The sequence below is a fragment of the Heloderma suspectum genome, chromosome 3 (genome assembly GCF_057233095.1).
Source record: "Heloderma suspectum isolate Gila_16-S chromosome 3, 16-S_ref, whole genome shotgun sequence".
Classification (NCBI taxonomy): Eukaryota; Metazoa; Chordata; class Lepidosauria; order Squamata; family Helodermatidae; genus Heloderma; species Heloderma suspectum.
Genome location: NC_139460.1, coordinates 1,632,543 through 1,650,667, shown reverse-complemented (window position 1 = coordinate 1,650,667; position 18,125 = coordinate 1,632,543). Strand labels below are relative to the sequence as shown.

Here is an 18,125-nt window from a genome sequence, read left to right as displayed (position 1 = left end):
GAATGATAGAATGGTAGGGTTGGAAGGGGCCTATAAGACCATCGAGTCCAACCCCCTGCTCAGTGCAGGAATCCAGGTCAAAGTAGGGATGGCGGAGAAATCTGCCACGGACTCCAATGAGGCCGGATTCTTTAGAACCCGGGCCCCCGGAGTCTGTGGCGGAACGGACTACCCACCCCCACCCCCCGAAATCCCCCCAGGACGGACCCTACCTGGCGGCTGCTGGTCCTGGTCATCGTCTTCATTCCGCAGACATCTGCTGCCGGGGTGCGGCCACAAATGGCGTCCAGTGTAGTGGACGCCATTTGCATCCCTGTCTTTTGCATCCCTGTCCTTTGCCGTGATTGGCTACATAAATATTTACGTAAATATTTACGTAGCCAATCACAAAAAGAGCAGGGATGCAAATGGCATCTGCTATGCCATTTGCGTCCCTGCTTTAGCCGTGATAGGCTATGTAAATATTTACGTAGCCTATCATGGCCTAGTGTAGGGACGCAAATGGCATCCCCCACGCAGGACGCCATTTGCGTCCGCAGCAGCCCAGCAGCAGATGGAGGCCCTGCTGCAGATCGGCCCGGCCAGCGGCTCTGCCGACTGGCCACAGAGCAGAGCCAGCCGGGCAGGATTCCGGGATGGAGGACCAGATCACCTCCCCCCCCCCCCGTCGAAGATTCCAGGGGAGGACTGGATCGCCTCCCCCCTGCGGACCCCAGGGGAGCAAGGTAAGTGGGGTTTTGTACACCCCTACCTGAGCCTCAAATAATAGAGATGGGTCCAGGAGGACTCCCAAGCTACGGACCTGCTCCTTCAGGGGGAGTACAACCCCATCTAGAACAAGTTGAGCACCATCCATCCGACCAGAAGAACTACCCACCAACAGGATCTCAGTCGTGTCTGGATTGAGCTTCAGTTTATTAGCCCTCATCCAGTCCATTGTCGCAGCCAGACACTGATTCAGCACAACCACAGCTTCATCTGAAGAAGATGAAAAGGAGAAGTAGAACTTTGTGTCATCAATATACTGTTGGCAATGCACTCCAGAACTCTGGATGACTGCACTCAGTGGTTTCATGTAGATGTTAAATGGCATGGGGGATAAAACCGACCCCTGAGGAACCCCATGCTGGAGAATCCACAGGGCCAAGCAATATTCCTCACGCGTCACCTTCTGGAGCTGTCCATCAAAGTAGGAGTGGAATCACCGCAATGTAGTACCCCCAAACTCACAGAATCATAGAATAGTAGGGCTGGAAGGGGCCTACAAGGCCATCGAGTCCAACCCCCTGCTCAATTCAGGAATCCAAGTCAGAGCATCCCTGACACAGGTGGCTGTCCAGCCTCATAGAATCATAGAATCATAGAATAGTAGGGTTGGAAGGGGCCTACAAGGCCATCGAGTCCAACCCCCTGCTCAATGCAGGAATCCAAGTCAGAGCATCCCTGACAAATGGCTGTCCAGCCTCGTCTTGAAGGCCTCCAGTGTGGGAGAGCCCACCACCTCCCCAGGTAATTGGTTCCATTGCCGTATTGCTCTGACACTCAGGAAGTTTTTCCTGATGTTCAGTCGGAATCTGGCTTCCTGTAACTTGAGCCCATTATTCCGTGTCCTGCACTCTGGGATGATCAAGAAGAGATCCTGGCCTTCTTCTCTGTGACAACCTTTCAAGTACTTGAAGAGTGCTATCATATCTCCCCTCAGTCTTCTCTTCTCAAGGCTAAACATGCCCAGTTCTTTCAGTCTCTCTTCATAGGGCTTTGTTTCCAGTCCCCTGATCATCTTTGTTGCCCTCCTTTGAACCCTCTCCAGCTTGTCTGCATCCTTCTTAAAGTGTGGTGCCCAGAACTGGACACAGTACTCCAGATGAGGCCTAACCAGTGCTGAGTAGAGGGGAACTAGTACTTCCCGGGATTTGGAAGCGATGCTTCTATGAATGCAGCCCAAAATAGCATTTGCCTTTTTTGCAGCCACATCACACTGTTGGCTCATATTCAGCTTGTGATCGACGACAATTCCAAGATCCTTCTCGCTCGTAGTGTGGTTGAGCCACGTATCCCCCATCTTGTAACTGTGCATTTGGTTTCTTTTTCCTAGGTGCAGAACTTGGCATTTGTCCCTATTAAATGCCATTCTGTTGTTTTCTGCCCAGCACTCCAGTCTATCCAGATCACTTTGAATTTTGTTTCTGTCTTCCAAAGTATTAGCTATCCCTCCCAATTTTGTGTCATCTGCAAATTTGATCAGCATTCCCTGCACCTCCTCCTCCAAGTCATTAATAAAAATGTTGAAGAGCACTGGGCCCAGGACTGAGCCCTGCGGTACCCCACTCGTTACCTCTCCCCAGCTTGAGAAGGTCCCATTGATAAGCACTCTTTGAGTCCGATTCTGTAGCCAACTGTGGATCCACCGGATCGTTGTTTCATCTAGCCCACTTCGAGCTAGTTTGCTCATCAGGATATCATGGGGCACTTTGTCGAAAGCTTTGCTGAAGTCGAGGTATATGATGTCTACAGCATTCCCACGGTCTACAAGGGAGGTGACTTGATCAAAAAATGAGATCAGATTTGTCTGGCAGGACTTGTTTTTGACAAATCCATGTTGGCTTCGAGTAATCACGGCATTGTTGTTAAGGTGCTTCCAGATGGATTGCTTTATGATCTGCTCCAGAATTTTCCCAGGGATTGATGTCAGACTGACTGGTCTGTAGTTCCCAGGTTCCTCCTTTTTACCCTTTTTGAAGATAGGGACAACGTTAGCCCTCCTCCAGTCATCTGGCACTTCCCCTATCCTCCATGATTTCTCAAAGAGAATAGACAGCGGTTCTGAGAGTTCTTCTGCCAGTTCCTTTATGACTCTAGGATGCAGTTCATCTGGCCCTGGAGATTTGAACTCATTCAAAGTAATGAGGTGTTCCTTGACCATATGCCTGTCGATCTCAAGCTGCAATCCTGCCCCTTCAGCCTGTACTTCGCCTTTGCCAGGGGGGTCATAGACCCTCTTTTGGGAGAAGAGTGAGCCAAAGTAGGAATTGAGCACCTCTGCCTTTTCTTTGTCCTCTGTTATCATTTTGCCATCCTTATTTAATAGCTGAACAACCATTTCTTTCCTCTGCCTTTTACTATGCACGTAGCTGAAGAAAGCCTTTTTGTTGTTTTTAGCATCCCTCGCTAACCTCACCTCGTTCTCCGCTTTAGCCTTCCTGACGCCATCCCTGCAATTCTGTGCTACCTGCCTGTACTCTTCCTTTGTTACTTGGCCTTCTTTCCACTTCCTATATGTGTCCTTTTTTGTTTTCAGGTCATCCCTAAGCTTTTTGTGAAGCCACATTGGCTTCTTCTGTTGTCTTCCACCTTTTCTTCTTGTTGGAATTGTTTGTGATTGTGCATTGAGAATTTCCTTTTTTAAAAGTTCCCACCCATCTTGGACTCCTTTTCTCGCTAGCATTGCTTGCCATGGGACCTTACTGATCATTGTTCTGAGTTTATTAAAATCAGCTTTCCTAAAATCCAGGGTACGCGTTTGAGTACACTCGGCTTTTGCTTCCCTTAGAACCAAAAACTCAAGTACAACATGGTCGCTTTCCCCCAGAGTTCCTGTAACTGCTACTTTATCCACTAAGTCATCTCTGTTGGTTAGGATCAAGTCAAGGATAGCCGATCCTCTAGTTCCTTCCTCTACTTTCTGTAGGAGGAAGTTATCCGCCACACAAGTCAGGAATTTCCTGGAGGGGCCATGTTTTGCAGAATTTGTCTCCCAACAAATATCGGGGAAATTGAAGTCCCCCATTACTACTACATCATGCTTCCTTAAAACATTGGCTATTTGCTTTTCAAAAGTTTCATCCTTGTCTTCTCCTTGATTGGGTGGCCGGTAGTAGACTCCGACCACCAGGTTCCTTTTATTCTTTGCTCCATTTATTTCAACCCAGATGCTCTCGATGGGGCTACCAAGCTCCTCCTCCTGTATTTCTGTGCAGAGATATGTATTTTTCACATACAGTGCAACCCCGCCTCCCTTTCTGTTCCTCCTGTTCTTTTTGAACAAGTTATATCCTTCAACTGCTGTATTCCAGTCATGACAGTCATCCCACCAAGTCTCAGTTATACCTATCAAGTCATAATTTCCCTCCTGTATTAAGAGTTCAAGTTCGTTCTGTTTGTTTCCCATACTCTGGGCATTAGTATATAGACATCGAAGACCATGTGCTTCATAGTCTGGCTTTCTTCCTACCTGTGTCTGAAGACTATTATTGGACGCTATCAGAGCTGTTCTCTCCATTGCAGTGCATGCGCCTACGTCCATTGTTACCCCCAACATTACATCTCCCTTCCCCGTAGGATTCAGTTTAAAGCCCTCCTGATGAAGTTCTTCATGCTGTGGCCAAACACATTCTTCCCAGCCTTTGTGAGGTGCAACCCATCCCTAGCCAACAGCCCATCTTCCAGGAAGTATAGCCCGTGGTCCCAGAATCCAAATCTCTCTCGTCGGCACCACCTTCGTAGCCAGTCATTCACCCGGAGTATTTTTCGTTCCCTTTCTATCCCTCTTCTAACTACTGGAAGGATGGATGAGAAAACTATCTGGGCCCCAAAGTTCTTGAGTTTCCTTCCCAAAGCTTCAAAGTCTGACGTGATCTCTTCGTAGCTCCGCTTGGCGGTATCATTTGTTCCCACATGAATGAGAAGAAAGGGATACCTGTCAGTGGGCTTTATGAGTGCAGGCAACCTTTCAGTCACGTCTCTAATCTGTCCTCCCGGGAGACAACATACCTGGCGAGTCCACGGGTCTTCGCGACATACTTGGGTCTCGATCCCACGCAGCAAGGAGTCTCCCACTACTACCACTCTTCTCTTCTTCTTCTTGTAGGCCTGGGTTTCATCGCCTCTGTTTGACTGACCTTTAGCCTCTTGCTCACTCTCATGCAGGTTCCCCTGTGATTCTTCCTCTGCAGGCTGTCCTCCAGTCTCATCTGCAAGTACCTGGAATCGGTTCCACAGCTCCACCGCTTCCACTGGTGCAGAGTGTCGTCTAGTTCTTCTTCTCCTAACTGTCACCATTTTCCAAGGAGTATCCTCTACTCCATTTTTCTTCACCTCAGCATTTCCCACTGCCTCATCTTGCTGTTGCTCTTCAAGCTTGTGGTCTGCCCTTTGCTGCTGTAGTTCCCCCATTCTGTCCAAGAACTCTTCGTGTTCTCTTATTCCCCGGAGGGTTGACAGTCGCCGCTCCAGTCCACTTACTTTTTCCTCCAGCAGCGTGATCAACTTGCACTTGTTGCAGGTGTAGGCCATGTTGTTCTCAGGCAAGAAAACAAACATTGCACACACCTTGCAGGTCACCACCACTGGAGAGTCTTGTCCTTCCATAGCCTCTTTTCCCTTTTTGTGTCTAGCTTTGTGATTGTTCTAGACTAGCCTGTGCCTGCTCCTCTACTCAGTAGAGGTTAAAAGCAGAGTCCCACTGGTGTGGAAGTGTGTGTTACAAGACAAATAAATGAAAAAAAGTTAGTAAAATAAAATAAAATAAAATAAAATAAAATAAAATAAATGTTAGGGGCCTCCCCCTTGACCTCCCCTGCCGAACTCCCCTGGCCAACTCCTGTTTGCTCCCCCTGTTCGCTCGCTCTCTGGGAGCTTGCCTGCTTCTGTAGTCCCTGGACCAGCTGGAGCAGCTTGCTCTGCTCTGCTCTGCTCAGCTGGGAGGCGGGAAACAGACTTGTCTTGAAGGCCTCCAGGGTGGGAGAGCCCACCGCCTCCCTATTTATTTATTTATTTATTGCATTTCTACCCCGCCTTTTTCCTCTTGCAAGGAACCCAAGGCAGCTTACATTATCCTCCTCCTCTCCATTTTATCCTCACAACAACAACCCTGTGAGGTGGGTTGGGCTGAGAATCTGTGACTGGCCCAAAGTCACCCAGTGAGCTTCCATGGCCGAGTGGGGACTAGAACCCAGATCTCCCAGCTCCTAGTCCAACACTCTTGCCACTACACCACACTGGCTGTCCCTAGGGAATGGGTTCCATTGTCACATTGCTCTAACAGTCAGGAAGTTTCTCCTGATGTTCAGCCAGAATCTGGCTTCCTGTCACTTGAGCCCATTATTCCATGTCCGGCATTCTGGGATGATCAAGAAGAGATCCTGGCTTTCCTCTCTGGGACAGCCTTTCAAGGACTTGAAGAGTGCTATCAAATCTCCCCTCAGTCTTTTCTTCTCAAGGCGAAACATGCCCAGTTCTTTCAGTCTGTCTTCAGAGCGCTTGGTTTCCAGTCCCCTGATCACTGTTGCCCTCCTCTGAACCCTCTCCAGTTTATCCGCATCCTTCTTAAAGTGTGGTGCCCAGAACTGGACACAGTACTCCAGATGAGGCCTAACCAGTGCTGAGTAGAGGGGAACTAGTACTAACCATGATTTGGAAGCTATGCTTCGATTAATGCAGCCCAAAAGGGCATTTGCCTTTTTTGTAGCCACATCACATTGTTGGCTCATATTCAGCTTGTGATGGACAACAATTCCAAGATCCTTCTCGCTTGTAGTGTTGTTGAGCCACGTATCCCCCATCTTGTAACTGTGCCTTTGGTTTCTTTTTCCTAGGTGCAGAACTTGGCATTTATCCCTATTCAATGTCATTCTGTTGTTTTCTGCCCAGCGCTCCAGTCTATCCAGATCACTTGGAATTTTGTTTTGTTTTCCGGGGTATTAGCTATCCTGTCCAAATTTGTGTCATCCTCAAATTGGATCAGCATTCCCTGCACCTCCTCCTCCAAGTCATTAATAAAAATGTGGAAGAGCGCTGGGCCCAGGACTGAGCCCTATGGTACCCCGCTCATTGCCTCTCCACAGTTAGAGAAGATCCCATTGATAAGCACTCCTTGAGTCCAGTTCTGTAGCCAACTGTGGGTCCACCTGAGCGTTGTTTCATGTAGCCCACTTTAAGCTAGTTTGCTAATCAGGATATCATGGGGCACTTTGTCGAAAGCTTTGCTGAAGGCCAGGTGTATTATGTACACAGCATTCCCACAGTCCACAAGGGAGGTTACTTGATCAAAAAATGAGATCAGATTCTCATCAGACTCCCAGCTCAGACAGTTGCCCCAGAAGGATACCATGGTCAATGGTATCGAAAGCAACCGAGAGATCCAGGAGTATCAACAGGGTCACATTCCCCGTCTCTCTCCCGACAATAGAAAATATGTCGGGAGAGAGACAGGGCAACCAAGGCTCTTTCCATGCCAAACCCCGGCCTGAACCCTGACTGAAATGGATCCAGATAATCAGTTTCATTGAAGGGTGTCTGGACCTGGTTCGCCACGACCCACTCAAGGACCTTGCCCAGGAAAGGAAAATTTGCCAACGGTCTAAAGTTGTTAAGATGTTCTTGGTCCAAAGAGGATTTCTTCAGGAGTGGTCTCACCTCTGCCTCTTTCAGTCAGCTCGGGACCAGTCCCCCTCACAAGGAGGCATTTATCACCTCTCTGGCCCAGATGGCTCTTCCCTCCCTGCTGGTATTTATAAGCCGAGAAGGGCAAGGATCCAGTATGGGAGTGGTTGCACAAACCCGTCCAAGCATCTTGTCAACATCCGCAAGCTGTACCAGCTGAAACGCATCTAAGAAAACTGGACCAGGCCGTACTCTGGACACATCGCCTGATTCACCAGCAGTAAAACTGGAGTCTAAGTCCCGGCGGATGCAAGAGATTTTATCCTGGAAGTGTCTGGCAACTGCAGGTACATTACAGTGGGCCACAGTACAGGTCAATTATTTATTTATTTATTTATTTATTTATTTACAATCTTTATATACCACTCCACATCAAAGATTTCAGAGCAGTGAACAACAAGCTAAAAGAATAAAAACCAGATGAAAACAATTGAAACTCTTTAAAAGAATCAGATGTCCTTAGGGCCAGCATCTAATAGGCACTGAACATCCTAAAAAGTAGGGCTGTGCAGGGACTCCCAATCTGACTTGGAAGCCACTTTGTGGCTTCGGAGGTGGGCCTGATTCGGCTCGGGCTGATTCGGAGGACCCCCAACCTGACTCGGCCCCAAACCCGAAGCACAAACCCCCATCTCCTTACCTGGGCCACTGCCACTGCCTCCTCCTCCGCCACCACCACCGCCGCCTCCACCACCACTGCCATCACCACCGCCGGCTCCCGAGGCCTGGATGCACCGGCTCTTCGTGCGGGGAGTCGCCATTGTTAGAATGGCAACTTCCTGGAAGCTCCTGGAAGTTGCCATTTTAAAAATGGCGACTCCCTGCAATACAAGCCAGCACGCATCTAGACCTTGGGAGCTGGCGGCAGCCATGATGGTGGCAGCAATTGTGGCGGTGGCAGCAACGGAGGCAGCGGTAGCGTGGCTGGGCCAGGGGTGCTGAAGCTCCGAAGCACACTGAGGTGCTCCCGAGGGACCCCGACCTGGTCCAGGTCACCTCATGCCCCCTCCGCTTCACCTCAGAAGGGGCTTGAAGTGGCCGAAAGCAGCCTGCCTCAACTTGGGCTTTGGGCCGCAGGCTGAAGCGGTGCACAGCCCTACTAAAAAGCTCCATGGGCAGCACATGGAAGATCAAATAGAGGCAGCAAAATGTTGTTTCCTTGCTGCTCTTGCCGCCCCTGAATATACCCGACCATCGGCACACACTAGGGTTCGATGGCATCCACAAGAAGTTTTTCTCCACCTGCACTCCAGCCATCTCTTCGTTTCATCGCTCTCAGCTCCAGGGTATACCACAGAGCTGTCCAAGCTCTACAACAGAGAGGGCACTCAGGAGCAATTGTGTTAAGCACCCGGGTCATTTCTGCCCAAACAACAGATGCATATGTCCTCGCCCCACTGGTTTCGGGTTTTCTGGTGTTCCGAGCCAGTTTAACGCTGCCGGTGTGGCATGCTGTTTGAAGGCGTTCAGCATTTGTGCTGTTACCTTGACAGAAGGCCCTATAGTAGAAAAAGAAGGTACTGCGGCTGGTTGTTGTTTAGATGGGGCACATCCCACGGTCTCTCTCCCTCCTCCGTCTCCCTGGTGCTCACAGTTATCAGGTGACATCAGTTCTGCCTGCTTGCCTTTCACCTTTTTTTAGATCTCCTGATTGCTTTTACTTAATCTAATATTTTTAGTTTAAAAATAATCTCCAGGTTACTGTACAGAAGAGCATCAATTATACTTCACATAATGTTTTTGTTTTTTGTTGCAAAATCAGAAGCCACCAGAGCAAAAAGGGCAAATGGCAATTGCAAGTCACGGAGCCAGATGTGCTTGTCAACAGAGACCTGTCCAATTGACCCAGCCAGATCTCACCAGGTGACTTTTCCCATGAACACGCATGTGATGTAAGTGGTCTACTAAAATTGCAAGTTACCACATCCGAAGGAATGTTTCCCAGGGTGTGGTGAAATGCAGCCTGATCAGTTGGGATCCTGTCTTCAGAACAGGGACATTGAGGGGAAACTGTCCTTGCCTCCAAAAGGGCTGTAAGGGTGCCCCCGGACAATTCATAGAAACACAGGGTTGGAAGAGACCTCAATGTTATCTGCCCAACCCTCTGAAATGCAGGAGATCTACTGCCACAGCACCCCTGTTCAGTGGCTATCCAGCCTTTGCTTAAACATCTCTCATGAAGGAGAGTCGACCACCTCCTGAGACCGTTCCACCACCAGCCCGCTTGTACTATCAGGAAGATCTTCCTAATGTTTAGTCAAAATCACCTTTCCAGCCTTTTTTGTACCATCACTTGGCTTGGCTCTTTGTATTTGCAATCGGGGCATTCTTTTCTAAATGTGCACACATTTATGGCTTGAAGAACTGCTGAAGAAACTTTCCAGATATTGATAGCAAGCCAAGTGGCTGGCGTTTGCCCCAATCCCCTCTCCTGCCACCCACCTTTGAAGATGGGGACAACATTCACCATTTCCAGTCTCACAGCACTTCACCTGGGGCCTGTGTCCGTGCTGTCGGCTTCACTTCATTTGCAACTTTGTCGCGATGCTTCACCAACCGCATCTTCTCCTTTTCCAGTTTCCACAGCCCTTAAAGACCCAGCTTATCATCACTGTAGCCTGGGGCTCTGTGCTGTTTCCACTGAGCTCTAGTTGAATTATTTTAAGAAAATAATTCTGAGTGGAGTCTGGGTTGGGTCTGATTACCTCATCTGTGTTCCCGCCTCCTCGGCCGAGTTTCCAGGACAACGGAAGGAGAAACTAATGGAGGAGTGCCAGATTTTTCAAAAGGAATCAGCTTTGCTGTGAAGAGAGGCTTCCCCCTCTCCTCCCCTTCCTCCTTTCCCCTGAAAGTCCAGATTCACCTGCACTGCAGGAGCAAGTCTCATTGAGCACAATGGGAGTCACTTCCGAGTAGACACACATATGCTTGTGCTGGGAAAGGGGGGAGAACACAAAGAGGGAAACCAGCCCCCATTTTAACCCAGAGGACCTCATTGACCACAATGGGAGTTACTTCTGACTAGACAGCAATGGGTTTGTTGTGGGAAAGAGAGCGAAACCAGCCCCCATTTTAACGCACAGGATCTCTATATGGAAGCTGTGAATGAGTTACGTCCCGAGGCAATGGACCGAAGCCTCCTGATCACACTCAATCGCGTTTAAGGAATTGGGCTTTGATATGTGCCATGTCAATTGAGGGGCTTCTCTGTCATTTCTGTGGCCATTGAGAGGGCCAGCCTCATTCAGCACAATGGGAGACACCCACCCACCCCGACTGGGGTCATGGGCTGTGATCTGGTGCTTACTTGCAATGATGTTTTAAAAGTTGGTCCCTCAGCATCCTGCTCCAAAATGGTGATGAAACTTCAGGAAAACAGGGAGGGAAAGGGTGGGGTCACTGAGGTCAGAGTGACACCCCCATAAAGGGTGGGCTACACGCCCCATGGGCAGGACTATGATACCGGAACCAGTGCGATTGTGGAAACAGGTCAGTAATGGAGCTGCGGTAAGCTGGAGAAGTCAGACTATGAGCAGTCTCAGAAGAAGTGGTTGTTCAGTGATAAAATGCAGGGCTGGTGCTGAATGGCCACGACGTCATGGAAACACGGAGACCTCACCGCGCAGCCAGGCTGGGGTAAATCGCTGGTGGAAACAGCCCTGTTCTCCCTGGATTCTAAAAAACGACAGACAGGGGCCCTCAGGTTGCACCTGCAGGCCCCTTTCGTACTCTAGTGCTCATGCAGTTCATCTGGCATGGAGGCTTGGGTTCGTTCAGAGTGGCGAGGTGCTCCTGCAGGGCACTTGGCCCTGGGCGCAGCTCCTCCCTTTCGCCACCTCGTCCGTTTTTAGCTGGCTGAGCGCGGTTCCCTTGTGCAAGAGGACTGACACAAAGCAGGAGCTGAGCGGGTTCCGCCTTCTTTCTGTCACATGCTACTAACGCTTTTCCACACAGCAGATCTACCATTTCTGTTTTCTTTCTCTTGCTCCAAGCATACCAACGAACCCCCATGTGTTATTTTTAACTTCTCTCACAAGTGTGAGCTCATTCAGGCTTAAGCTTGTCTGGCAGTCTCCCCCCAAGTTCTGACTACTCAAAAACATGAGCTGTGCTGGATAAAAGCCCTGCTGGTTCAGACCAAGGATCCATCCAGTCCAGCGTTCTGTTCATACAGCGGTCAAACAGCTGCCCGTGGGAAGCTCATAAGTGGGCCATGAGTGCAACGGCACCCTCCCCCCCATGTTCCCCAGCAACAGGTGTACGTGAGGTAGCATAGACTAGTAGCCACTGACAGTCTTCTCCTCCAGGAATTTGTCTGATCCTCCTTTAAAGCTATCAAAGCTGGTGGTCATCATTCCATCTTGAGGAAGTGAATTCCATAGTTTGACTCGGTGCTTCCTGAAGAAGGACGTCTCTGTCCTGAACCTCCCACCATTCCACTTCACAGGATGACTCTGGGTTCTAGTATTATAAGAGAGGGAGAAAAACATTTTTTCTGTCTCAAAAGAAAAGCTACCAGCTCTACCTATCCACTTTCTCCACACCACACACAATTTTATACACCTTTATCATGTCCCCTCTTACCTTTTTTCTAAGCTAAAAAAGCCCAGATGTTGTAGCCTTTTTTCACAGAGAAAGTATACCAGCCCCGTGATCATTTTGTCTGCCAAAGTTGTTGTACCTTGTTGTACCTTCATTTCCCATTTTTTGCACCTTCTTCAGCTCTATCCTTTTTTTAGGTGCAGTGACCAGAGCTGTACACGGCATGCCAGGTGTGGTCACACCATAGATTTGTATAAGGGCAAGATGATATTGCCAGTTTCATTTCTGATTCCTGTCCTAATTGTGCCTAACATGGAATTTGGCTTTTTCACAGCATCCTCACTCTGGGTCAATATTTTAATCAAGCTGTCCACAACAGCTCCATGATCTCTTTCTTGATCATTCACCACCACCTCAGATGCCATCAATGTATATATGAATTGAGGAAAGTTTTGCCCCAATGTTCATCACTTTATAGTTACTTATTTTATTATATTCCCTGCCAAACCTGCAAAAGTGACTAACAATAATAAAATCCAGGTTAGAAACAAAATTTTAATTAAACCATACCATAAAAACAGTTACACAAAAGCATAAGCAAATCACAACAGTAGAAGAATGCATAGCACATAGCCATTTAACTCCCCCCCCCCAGCAGCAGACCAGTTTAGATGCCAAAGGCCTGCCTGAACAAAGACGTCCTTGCCAGCGGGCGGGGGGTGGGAGGCAGCCTAGCCCCTCTCAGCAGGGGGCTCCGGAGCCTGGGAGAGGCCACGGAGCAGGCCCAGTGCACTCGGCAGGAGTGCTCGAAAGAGAAGGATGGATGGATGGATGGATGGATGGATGGATGGCCAAACTGTACCAGGGGAAACCATGGAGGTGCAGCCACCAATGGTCTTGCAGTTCTCTGTGACATCAGCAGTGACATCACAGTCCAGCCATGCTCGCAGGGAGGGAATCCCCAGGGGTAGCACAGAGGGGAGAAGAGGAAAATGAAGGAACCTGCCAGGTTGTGAGCAAGTGGAAGAGAGGGGTAACATCTCGCTGGTATGTGCGCTCTGGCCTTGGCTAGCATTGAGACAAAGGGGGGCAGCAGACCACTGGCCCCTTCTCACCTCACAAGCACCACCACACAGGGAAGAGACTTCCCCCTTTCCTCCTCCGTTTCCCTGAACCTCTGCCCTTTTCACAAGGTCAATCACAGCAGACCTGGGGGCAGCCATGTCTGAGAGCAAAAAGCCCCCTGGGCCTGCCACTGGCACCCGGGTCATCAAAGTGACCGTTAAGACCCTCAAACGCAAGGAGCAATTTGAGGTGGCTGAGAGCACTGTTGTCCAGGACTTCAAGAAGCTGATCTCTGAGCGTTTCAAGACGCCCTCTGAGCAGCTATCACTGATCTTTGCTGGCGAGATCCTAAAAGACCAGGATACGTTGCTGCAGCATAAGATTGGTGACAGGTCCAAAGTCCACCTCTTCATCAAGTCTCAGAGGAGACCTCCAGGGAATGCAGGGCTGCCACTGGGGAGTGCTTCACCCATCACCTTCCTGCAAGGGCCACCTGCAAACATGCTCATCTCCACGGAGCTCCCATCAGAACAAAGTCTGGACCTGTCAGAATGGAATGGCCAGCCAGAAGAACTGATGGCCTCCTGCCATGAGCTAGTTGCCCAGACGATGGAGAATCTCTTGCTTCAGATTGTGACGCTGAAACTGGATGCCTCTAGCTTGAACAACAACCCCCTTCTCTTGGGCTTCCTCATTGGGGTCACTGGCATGAACATTCTGGGCCTGAATGCCACAGACGTGTCTGACTTTGTGAGCGAGGCCCAGGAACAGGATGTGACCCGGCAGGAGCTGATCAGTGAAGTGATGCAACACCCATTTGTGCAGAACCTCTTTGGTGACACTGAGCAGGTCAGGCAGATGATTATGTCCGTTCCTCAGATGCAGCAGCTGGCTGAGCAGAACCCAGAGATCAACCACATCCTCAGCAACTCCGAGTTCCTCCGAGAAATGATTGATGTGGCCACCAGCCCAGCCGTGATGGACGAGATCATCAGGAACCACGACCGTGCCCTGAGCAACCTGGAGAGCATCCCGGGCGGGTACAGTGCATTGCAGCAGCTCTACAATGACATCGAAGCGCCCATGCTGAACGCGGTGCAAGCCCAGTTCCAGGGCAACTCCTTTGCCCCATCGGAGAGCAAGCCGTCTTCAGGGGGGATGCACCCTCTGGCCCGGACAGAAAACAGAGAACCTCTGCCGAACCCCTGGGCTCCGCAGTCCGACAGCCGTGGCGATAACCTCTGCAATGGCGACATCAGTGGCACCAGTAACAGTGCTGGGCAGGGCTACATCCTGCTTGCTTTAGGTCCCGGCGTTAGGCCAGGACTCAGCAAATCTGAAAGCATCCAGAACATGGTTCACCAGCTCACAGACAACCTGGAGTTCATGCAGAACATGTCGGCTGCGCTCTCCGCTCCTGGCGGCCTCACTCAGACATTCCTCCGCCACTGCGGTTCCCCGGGAAGTGACGGAGCTCCGCCGCCGCAAGGCTGGGCGCAGCAGCCCCCCCCGAGGCTGGCCAAGTCGGGGGCCGCGGCGCTGCTGGCCAGCCCGAGGGCAGCCCAGGCTCTCCTCCGGCTCCAGATGAGCCTGCTGGCCCTGGTGAGGGAAGTGCCGGATTTCCTCCAAGCCGTGGCAGGCCCAGGCGTCGAACCTGAAAGCATGGAGGACTCTGGCGGGGGAGAGAGCCCGTCCTCCGAAGCAGGGAGCCTCATCTCCGTGGCAGAAAGCCTGGAGTTGGAAAGCGATGGATCCGAAGCAGATGAGGAGGGAGAGGAAGACGAGGAAGAGGAGGTGGACATGGAACAGCAAGCACCAGCGGCGCTCTACCGACTCCAGCTGGAGCAACTCAGGGCGATGGGCTTCCAGAACCTGGAACTGAACTTGCAGGCTCTAATCGATACAGAAGGGGACCTCGGTGCAGCAGTTGAAAAACTAACAAACCCCCGTGCCTCCTAGCCACAGATTTACCTTTGCCTCTTGTAGGGTCACCTGATACACTAAAGTCAGCGTGGCGGATATTACTGTGGCATGCCTTAGTGCTCTTTCACTCAAGCTGCGAGAGCGGCTCTACTTAAAGAGCAGGGCGAAGGGCGATGGATGCCCCGCATATAAAAGCTCCCTAGCACATGCCCCAAAGCCACGAAGGAAGTAGGCTTCTGTTGCTTTTGTCTCCGCACCCGGCATGGGCTGGGTGCAGAGACCCTCCTCCCGTGCAGCCTCCTCAGTGCCCCCTTGGGAACAGCACAGGCTCTCCTGGCCCTCAGGCCTTGGGACACGGCTGGTGAGGGGTCCATCTTGTTGCCCAGACAGCTCCTAGCCGTGGGTCCGTTGTCCTGCTGGGGCTTGTGCCTGGCAGTGCAAGAGGGATGATCTGAACAGGCTCTGCCTTGCCTGGGAGAGGGTCAGGGTGGCCTTCCCAGGATGCCCTCCGGCCGGCATCTCAGTCCTCCAGTTTGCAGTCAGCTGGGTGGATCTCACCTGCAGCTCTATGAGCGCAGCCTCCTTCCTCTGCCCTGCCTTCCGGTTAGCCTTGAGCTCTGGGGCACTGAGGACTGCCAGCCAGGGGCCAGAGCAGGAGTGCTGTGGGTTCCCCAGCTCCACCCCAGCCCCATTTAGATGGTTCTGTGGGTGGATGTTTCCACCTTATTGAGTGGTGGGGCCAAGAAGGAGCTTTCCCTGCAGAGAAGCTTTTTTGCCCCTTTAGGCTGCAGCGTGGCTTACTTGCATGGGTTGCTTTGAGCTCTTTGCTCCGCACGTGCCGTTTCTGCATTGCACATGGTCCCTGCTTGCTCTATGCTCTGCAGACTACAGAGCTGGATCCATAGAGGGTCCTTTCTCTGGGGCAGGTGGTTGGACTGTGGAGCCTTCTGATCCCTTCCAACTCTACGGCAGTTCGCACACAGGCTGAGTTTGCAAGTTCTACATGCAGAGGAGCACAGGAGCAAATCCCAAATCTCAGAAGCAGGGTGTGAAAAGGAGGGCATCCCTGTTCTTTGGCCTCAGAATCCTCTGGGGGACTTTTGACAAAGTCCCTCACCAAAGACTCCCGAGCAAACGTAGCAGCCATGGAATAAGAAGACAGGTCCTCTTATGGATCAGTAACTGGTTAAAGAACAGAAAGCAGAGAGTAGGAATGGCAAATGCTCCCAGTGGAGGGAAGTAAATAGTGGGGTCCCACAGGGCTTTGTATTAGGACCAATGCTTCTTAGTCTGTTCATAAATGCTCTGGAATTAGGAGTGAGCAGTGAAGTGGCCAAGTTTGCGGATGACACCAAATGATTTAGGGTGGTTAAAACAAAAAGGGATTGTGAGAGCTCCAAAAGGATCTCTCCAAACTGGGAGAATGGCCATCGAATGGCAAATGCAGTTCAATGTAAGCAAGTGTAAAGTGATGTACTTTGGGGCAAAACATCCCAACTTCAAGTATAGCTGGGATCTGAGCTAGCAGTGACTGACCAGGAAAGAGAACTTGGAGTTGTGGTGGACAGCTCGATGAGATGTCAACACAGTGTGCGGCCGCTGTAAAAAAAAAGGCAAACTCCATGTTAGGCATAATTAGAAAAGGGATTGAGAATAGAACTGCCAACATCATACTGACCCTATACAAATCTATGGTGCGACCACACTTGGAATACCGTGTACAGTTCTGCTCACCACACCTAAAAAAAAGATATTGTAGAGCTGGAAAAAGTGCAGAAAAGGGCAACTAAAATTATCAAGGGGCTGGAGCATCTCCCCTGTGAGAGAAGGTTACAACAGCTGGGATTGTTTAGCTTGGAAGAAAGGAGGGTAAGGGGAGACATGACAGAGGTGAACAAAATGATGTGTGGTGTGGAGAATGTGGAAAGGGAGACATTTTTCTCCCTCCCTCAAAATACTAGAACCCGACAGGGTCATCCTATGGAGCTGATTGGTGGGAGATTCAGGGCAGATCAAAGGAAGGGCTTCTTCACGCAGCACAGAGTCAAACTATGGAATTCGCTACCACAGGAAGTAGTGATGGCCAATGTGGATGGCTTTAAAAGGGGGTTGGACAAATTCCTGGAGGGAAGGCTACTGATGGCTACTAGTCCTGATGGCTTTGTGCTACCTCCAATACCAGTGAGCCGATGCACACCAGTTGCTGGGGAACATGGGTGGGAGGGTGCTGTTGTGCTCATGCCCTGCTTGTGGGTTTCCTGTGGACAGCTGGTCAGCTGCTGTGTGAACAGAATGCTGGACTAGACGGACCCTGGGTCTGATCCAGCCTCAGGGCTCTGCTTATGTTCCTATGTTGAGATCTGGGTGTTGCTCCCAGCACTCCATTGCTGTGATATTGCAGAGGGCTACCAGGGCGCTCCCATCTCACACCATGAAGCAAAGCTCTTGGAGCATTACAATGTCTTAGGCTGGGAATACTCCCCTGCCCCCAATTCTAAATAGTTTGGAGAGATGGAGATGGCTTCTGGGTGAAACTGAAAACAAATGCACCTAGAAACAAGCCAAAGAGCTTCTTCACACAGAGCTTTTATCCTGCTACTGCTCACTCACGAAAGTTTGTGGGTCCTTTTCATGACGTTATCAACCTCCAGGGCACATGCAGAGGTATTTCTGGTTATTCCATCTAAAAAAGATCCAGAAATAATGAACTATTTAAGTTGGATTGTTACACTATTAAAAGAGCCACTAGATGGCGCTGTTTCCTTGATCTCTATGGAACATTGAAAATTAAAAACTTCCCCTCTCCGCAATCAGGCGGTTGCCCTCTGGGAGCCTGCCGTAAGTACGGAAAGGAAAGGCTCCACAACGGGAGGACCGCGGGGGGGTTCTTTCTTTAGTGTAAAGGCAGCCAAAGTGTCGTTTCCCTGTGCTTTAGTACAGTGTTCACCGAATGATGTGTTATGTAGCTACATGGCCTATGCCAACAACTCATCCAGGAGATTATTTCTGAGATGGCAAGGATGATCCAGTTTGGGCAAACAACAGACGTTCTATCAATCAACCAGGGATGATTTCCCAGACCCTATCTCCAGAATAATTCCTTCCGGGGGCTTTCAAAGGGAGACCAGCTTTGCCTTGGCTGGAATCCCCTGGTC

General features: G+C 50.4%; 1 protein-coding gene across 1 annotated transcript; it reads left to right on the top strand.

Annotated features, from left to right (window-relative positions):
* Positions 1-13,203: 13,203 nt before the first annotated feature.
* Positions 13,204-15,006, top strand: LOC146349188 (ubiquilin-1-like). The gene has a single exon (XM_084841562.1). It carries the CDS (start codon positions 13,204-13,206, stop codon positions 15,004-15,006), a length of 1,803 nt encoding a protein of 600 aa, XP_084697688.1.
* The last annotated feature ends 3,119 nt before the right edge of the window (positions 15,007-18,125 follow it).